This window comes from Ranitomeya imitator, chromosome 3 (assembly GCF_032444005.1).
Source record: "Ranitomeya imitator isolate aRanImi1 chromosome 3, aRanImi1.pri, whole genome shotgun sequence".
Classification (NCBI taxonomy): Eukaryota; Metazoa; Chordata; class Amphibia; order Anura; family Dendrobatidae; genus Ranitomeya; species Ranitomeya imitator.
This window is the reverse complement of record NC_091284.1, coordinates 118,538,223-118,546,002: the sequence shown is the minus strand read 5'-3', so window position 1 is coordinate 118,546,002 and position 7,780 is coordinate 118,538,223. Positions and strand designations below refer to the sequence as shown.

Here is a 7,780-nt window from a genome sequence, read left to right as displayed (position 1 = left end):
CTGCAGTAAGGCCAACATGATGGCCGCTATGTGTTCGAGCAGGATCAGAGTGTTGAGGGTGGATTATACTAATAAAAACGCATGATACAGTAAGGGTGATGTATATATATATATATATATATATATATATATATATATATATATATATACATCACCTTTACTGCACCATGTGTTTTTATTAGTATAATTAACACTTTTAGCACATTTTCCATTCACATTATTATTCGCATTATATTCTGTAGGCCAACCTTCTTATTCTTGTATCTATGCATGTCCTCCCTACACTTATAGGCTGTGCTGCTCAGGCTTGCCGAGAGTGAGTGTGCATGTCGATCAGCGCTGCCCCCTGACTTGATTTACCCCTGGCAATCTGACCCTGCTGGAACACACAGTGGCCATCATATTGGCCAGGTGGGCAACCGCAATGTGTATGACATTGGATTTGTACCATTTATTCTCAAAACTAGATACTTATAGTCTTAGGTCTGATATTGATAAGTAAGCCCTTAGTGTGATCTTCAAATCTGACCCCTATTGTATGTAAAAAAGTTCTGTTACACTTAGCCCATATATTTATATATGATTCAATATTTTGGCATTTACATTTATTGCACTTCATATCCTGTGTCACTGTTCTCCCTCCCACTAGAAAGATTCAATAGCAGGAATTCTGCATCCCCTCCTTTACTTCCTCAGGAAAAAAATCAAGAAGGCTCTTGATCCCAATGAAAGGGCACACACACTGGGATGGATACTGCAGGGAAAAGACCACTCATCCTGTGACTACGATGGAATTATTCTATGGCAGCGCCTGGCTTATCTTTCAGCCTTTCTAGGATTTAATTCTCCTGGTTTCAAACTTATTCCATGCAGCAGTATATTAAACATGTCCCATCATAGCAGAAAGCTGATACTGATGCTAATGCTCTGGACCTGGATACAAAGAGTGAAATCTCAGGAGCTGGATCCTGCTGGTAGAAATGTCTGTAAATCTGATAGGTAAGCACTCATGTCAGCTCTACTGGCTTAAACTCAGTATGTGATTATCTGTGTAATATTGCAATCTCCAGACACTTTCTGATTATCAGACTGTAATTCCAGGAAAATGCTGGGGAACATCTCAAGGTTTTGACAACTGCAAAAATCTGTTACAATGTAGAAATGAAGGTGCTGTATAGAATAATGGCTGCATCTGCTATCACGCCATTGTTTATTACGATCTTACCGTATATAATATATGAATCCAGGTTTAGGAGCAAACATTAGGTCAAGTGCATACAATTCTGCCATACTAAATACATAAACATATATATTGGTTGATTTTTTTTTTGTAATTTTCCAATTGCAAAAGTGTCTGTGAAAGGCAACATTTAAAAACTTTATTAATTGGTTAGAAAATATGGATTTTTAATTCTCTACTTCACTGTTTGTAAACATAGCTGATCTCCTACTAACACATTCTCTGCTCCTCCTCACTGCCGGTGATATCTCTCCAAATCCTGGTGGTCCTCACCACATCTCCACAGTCACTTCTACCTCTCATCCAGGATCTATCACAAATTTCCACAACCTTTCTTATCTCATACTCATTGGCCCAGCCTCCACTTCCCCAGTCCCTCTAGCAAGAGGTCAATGGAACACTCGCTCTGTCTGCAACAAACTTTCATATATCCATGATCTTTTCATTACTAACAAACTTTTCTTCCTCTACATTGCCAAACCCTGGCCTCCCACCTCTGACACAGCCTCTCCAGCTGCACTTTCTTATGGGAGACTCCAGCTTTCTCACACCCCCTGCCCCAGCAGCTAGCACTCTGTCCTCCACCTCCTGGACCTGTCCTCTGCTTTTTACACTGCTTTTTTCCCTCTTATTACCGATTCTCTCATCATCACAGACCTGGTTCTATCTCGGATCTCTTCATACCTAACAGACTGGACATTCAGTGTCTCCCTCTCACACATCACCTCCTCACCTCACCCCCTTTCTGTTGGTGTCCCCCAAGGTCCAGTTCTAGGACCCCTGTTCTCCATCTACACCTTCGGTCTGGGACAGCTCATAGAGTCCCACCGCTTTCAGTATCACCTCTATGCTGATGACACACAGATCTACCTCTCTGGACCCAATATCACCACCTTACTAACCAAAATCCCATAATATCTTTCCACTATTTCATTCTTCTCTGCTATATTTGTAAAACCTAACATGGACAAAACAGAATTCATCATTTTTCCCCCATCTCAATCAACTCCCCCAACAGACCTATCCATCAAAGTCAATGCCACAAACTCGCTGCCTCGTGGTAACTCTGCAATCCAATCTCTCCTTCAAACCACATATCCAAGCCCTTTCCACTTCCCGCCAACTCCAACTGAAAAATATTTCCCAGATCCATACATTCCTTAGTCAATAATCTGCAAAAACCCTAGTGCATGCCCTCATGATTTCCCACCTCAACTACTCCTCCTGCTCAGTGGACTCCCTTCTAACACTCTCACGCTCCTCCAATCTATCCTGAACTCTTCTGCCTGACTAATCCACCTGTCCCCCCCCCCCCCCCCGCAATTCCCCTGCCTCTCCTATCTATCAATCCCTTCAATGGCTCCCTATCGTCCAGAGTCTCCAGTTCAAAACCCTAACAATGGCTTACAAAGCCATCCACAACCTGTCTCCTCCATACATCTGTGACCTAGTCTTCCGTTACTCACCTGCACGCAACCTCCAATCCTCGCAAGATCTCTTTCTCTACTTGCCTCTTATCTCCTTTTCCAACAATCGCATTCAAGCTTTTCCAGTGCATCCCCCAAATCTAGAACTCTCTACCCCAACATATCAGATGCTCACCTACCGTGGAAACCTTCAAAAGGAACCTGAACACCTACCTCTTCTGACAAGCCTACAACCTGCAGTGACCCTCACTCCACCATACCGTCACAGCCAGCTCTGCCCTCACCTACTGTATCCTCACCCATCCATCCCTTGTAGATTGTGAGCCCTCGTGGGCAGGGTTCTCTATCCTCCTGTACCAGTCAGTGATTTGTATTGTTTAAGATTATTGTACTTGTTTTTTTGTTATGTATACCCCTCTTCACATGTAAAGCACCATTGAATAAATGGTGCTATAATAATCTGTCGTGGTTAGGACATGGTTAATGTCCTGTTCTCGTAGGGTTAATATGGTTGGACTCTCTTTCAAGATGGGAGGGATATTTATACTTGCTCCCAGCTGGGGCTCCTTGTCAGCTATACTTATGTTTTGGTTTGTGTGCCTGTCTCCTGGAGAGTATGTTCGGTCTGCACTGTGTTTACCTTGCTTTCCGTGCGTTTCTCTGTTTGCTATTCTGGATTCCTGATCTCTAGGTTTGCTTCTGACTATCCCCTGTCTCGTCCCTTTGGTACGTCGTGATCTTCTGGTCCAGATCTCTGATTGTTTGGTATTTCTCTAAGTATTTATCTCTTCTCTGTTCCCCAGCATCTGGCACCGCCCCCTGACCTCCTCCCTTTTTGTCACATGTCTAAGGTCCTGTTGGCTACCTGGTCACTCTGTCACATGTCTAAGGTCTTGTGGGAGACCAGGTTAGTACCCAGCGATTTAGCTCAGCTCCGTGGCTGCTGTGTGCAGCTCTCTCCGCAGCATTAATACCCGGGAGCTTTGACATAATCTAGGCAAGGAGCCCTTGTAAGCTCTTGGCTATAGAGCAAGCAGTCATTGCTCTAAAGCTGACTTCATTGCTTAATCTGGTCAGTTTCAGTACCACTGTGCTACCCTGATACTGTAAAGACAAAGCTGCCTCTGCTTGCAGTATTGGAGAGCACCGAGTTCAGACCAGTGGGGCATCCATTCTGCTGATCTGAACTGTCAATCATCAGGAGCATATGGCCCTCAGCAAGCAGGAAGCCTGGAGTCCTGGGAGTAATGTTCTGCTGAAGACTGGTGTTGAAAAACCCTTTTGATTACTATAACTATTTAATAAAAATATTGCCCAGCCATGTAGTATATTGTCCAGCCACGCAGTATATTGCCCAGCCACGTAGTATATTGCCCAGCTAGGTAGTATATAGCACAGACACATAGTATATTGCCCAGCCACGTAGTATATTGCCCAGACATGCAGTATATTGCCCAGCCATGTAGTATATAGCACAGACACGTAGTATATTGCCCAGCCATGTAGTATATTGCCCAGCCACGCAGTATATTGCCCAGCCACGTAGTATATTGCCCAGCCAGGTAGTATATAGCACTGACACGTAGTATATAGCACAGACACGTAGTATATAGCACAGACACGTAGTATATTGCCCAGCCACGTAATATATTGCACAGCCACATAGTATATTGCACAGCCACGTAGTATATTGCACAGCCACGTAATATATTGCACAGCCACGTAATATATAGCACAGCCACGTAGTATATAGCACAGAGACATAGTATATAACACTGCCCATGCAGTATATAACCCAGGCCACGTAGTATAGAGCACAGCGATGTAGTATATTGCCCAGCCACATAATATATACCACAGCCATGTAGTATATAGCACAGCCCACATAGTATATAGCACAGAGATGTAGTATATAACACAGCCCACACAGTATCTAACACAGCCCACGTAGTATATAGCAATGTGGGCACCATATCCCTGTTAAAAAAAAGAATTAAAATAAAAAATAGTTATATACTCACCTTCCGTCGGTGACCCTTAGACAGTTATATAGTAGATAGTAATAATAATAATGCCCTCCTGTGCCTCCTTATAATAATTTCCCCCTCTGACTCTTTATTGTAATAATGCCTGCAACTGTGCCTAATAATTATGTCCTCTACTGTGTCTCCTTATTATAATGTTCTTCATTCTACCTCCTTATAATAATGTTCCTTATTGTGCATCCTTATCACAATGCCTTACATTGTGGTACCTTATAATAATTTCCCCCTATATCGTACATATCAAACTCTGGCTCACGGGCCAAATCTGGCCCACAGGGTGATTATATTTGGCCCCTGATGCCGGCATCGCCCCACCCCGCCTCCGCTCGGCATTACACTTTCAACTGTATTGGCATCCTGGAGTTACATCAAAAGCAATCCTGGAAGATGAGCCATCCACTCCCTCATCATTCTCATTCTGCATCTGACATCTTGGTAATGTCACTATTTCACGAACGCAATGAAGCGCTTCGGAGGGCTCGTTGACGACACAGGAGCAGCGGGAGAACTATGTGGAACCCATTTTACTGTATGGAGGACTATGTTGGGCTCATTATTCTGTATGGAGGACTATGTGCACTATTACACTGTATGGAGGACAATGTTAGCCCATTGTACTGTGTGGAGAACTATGTGGAGCCCATTATACTGTATGGAGGACTATGCAGGGCCATTATACTGTATGGAGGACTATGTGGGGCACATTATACTGTGTGGGGGACTATGCAGGGCCATTATACTGTATAGAGGACTATGTGGAGCCCATTATACTGTTTGAAGGACTATGTGGGGTTATTATCTATATATATAATTGCCTAAGGGTTTTTCTGTGTGTCTGTCTTTCTGTCTGTCTGTCTTTCTGTCTGTCTGTCTGTCTGTCCTCGACCAATCAGAGACGGGCACAGCATCGACGTAGAAATCCCGCATCTCTGATTGGTCGAGGCCACCAGGCCTCGACCAATCAGCGACGGGCACAGTGACGATGATGTCATAAAGGACGTAGACATCCCGCGTTTCTGATTGGTTGAGGCCGCCAGGCCTCGACCAATCAGCGACGGGCACAGCGACGATGATGTCATAATGGTTGCCATGGCGACGATGATGTCATAAAGGTTGCCTCGATCAATCAGCGATGGGCACAGTCTGCCGCGATTTCGGGAATCATCATTGTCTATATAGTACGGGGACATGCATATTCTAGAATACCCGATGCGTTAGAATCTGGCCACAATCTAGTTTTGTATAAAGGACTATGTGGGACCCATTATACTGCATGGAGGACCATGTGAGGCCATTATTGTGTATTGAGGATTATGTGGGACCCAAAATACTATGGGAGGGGGCCCAATTAGAACTTCTGCTATGTATGCCCCCTACTCACGAGGAAAAACCCAATACTCCGGTTATGTGTTTTTACTCTAAAGCTCTATTAATTAAACTGTACTTTGTTCGTGGGAGAACCCTTTTAAGCTTGTTTCCATAAGAAAAAGTTCATTGTTATATTTGATGATAGGGAAAAACTTTCTAATTGTAGACTTATTTTTAATAAATATGAAGGTTGGCCCATTACTTTGTCCAAGTTTTTAATTTTGGCCCTCTGTGTATTTGAGTTTGACATCCCTGCTCTATGTGGACATCATTTTGGAACATTTGAGATTTAGGGGACCCTATTTAGTGGATATACAGCAAAACCCAGCAAAATAACAGAGCTGGGTTTCCTTAGTGGCATATAAAGATGCTAAGCAAACTTTATAAATACTCAGGTAGTTTAGAGCTGGCCTAAAACGCCTAGGAGAATGACATAGGAGCTGAGCGCTAGGCTACCATGGTAATTCGATGCGGATGAGAGCAGAAGGGGCAAGCCGCCTTGGAAGTAAGACATGGATCCTGGCGCTGGATCCAAGATAGGTTAGTAACAGAGATGCACCAACCCATAAAGTTCTTGTATTAAAGAATATAAAAGTTCAAAAAACCTGTGCCTCGTTATTGTAACAATGCCATCCACTGTGCTTTATAATTCTGCCCTCTATAGTGCAGCTTTCATTGTGCCTCCTTATTATGATACTTACCATTGTGCCTCATTTTCATAATGCCCACATTTTAATATAATATAATCGTCTAATTCTGTCTGTTTGTCTGTAACGGAAACCCCGCGACGCTGCTTGGTCGCGCCAGCCACCCGCGACCAATCAGCGACAGGCGCAGTCTGGCTTCGAATTGGCGCGGGATTTGAACCACGCTTCGCTGATTGGTCATGCCCGGGTGGCCACGACCAATTAGAGCTATTGGCACGGGATTTAAACACCGCTTCACTGATTGGTCGTGCCTGGCCATCCGCGACCAATCAGCGACAGGCGCAGTCTGGCCGCGAATTGGCGCGGGAATTGAACCACGCTTCGCTGATTGATTGGTCATGGCCGGCCGGGCGCGACCAGTGATATTGGTGCGGGATTTAAACCAATTTAAACAGTTAGATATTCATGTAATGCTTTATATATTTTGATGATCTGTTTAATAATTTCGCTCAGTTGTATTAAGTTCTATGAGCAATACAATTTAATGATAATATATTTATTTTACCTGGACAATCCTGAGTATTCATTGCATTATTCTTAAATCTTCATAAATAAACTACAAACATATTCTAGAATACCTGATGCGTTAGAATCAGGCCACCATCTAGTTTTAATATAACTGTAGAAAAAGACATGAACCAAACATCCAAAACTCATACATTGATCTATTGCGGATAAGCAAAAATTTGCAAGAGTGAACATGAGATTCTTAGTTGACATTCTGTTCAGATTGTATGAAACTCACAGCCAATCTCTTGGTGAGTTCCTGACCTTAAACCAACACAACAATACCACACCATCATGGGGAGAGATCCAGGTGCCTCACAGCACAAGCTGCAAGGCAAAGCCCCCACATCTCCAAGTCACACCACCACAGGTACAGCCCCACAGCAATACTGGCCATACAGCACCAACGCCAAGTGAAAGGAGCTACAAAAACCTCATCTTCCACATGGTCGCAGACAAAAAGTTGAGAAAAAAATCCACTCCTGC

General features: G+C 43.6%; 1 protein-coding gene across 1 annotated transcript in view; it reads left to right on the top strand.

The window, feature by feature from the left end:
- Positions 1-727: 727 nt before the first annotated feature.
- The window catches only part of SCARF1 (scavenger receptor class F member 1), an 85,075-nt gene continuing 78,022 nt past the window's right edge, over positions 728-7,780 (top strand). The window contains exon 1 of the mRNA XM_069761342.1: positions 728-999. Within this exon, the coding sequence (XP_069617443.1) occupies positions 887-999 (113 nt within the window). The 5' untranslated portion in view covers positions 728-886. The remainder of the gene's footprint in view (positions 1,000-7,780) is intronic.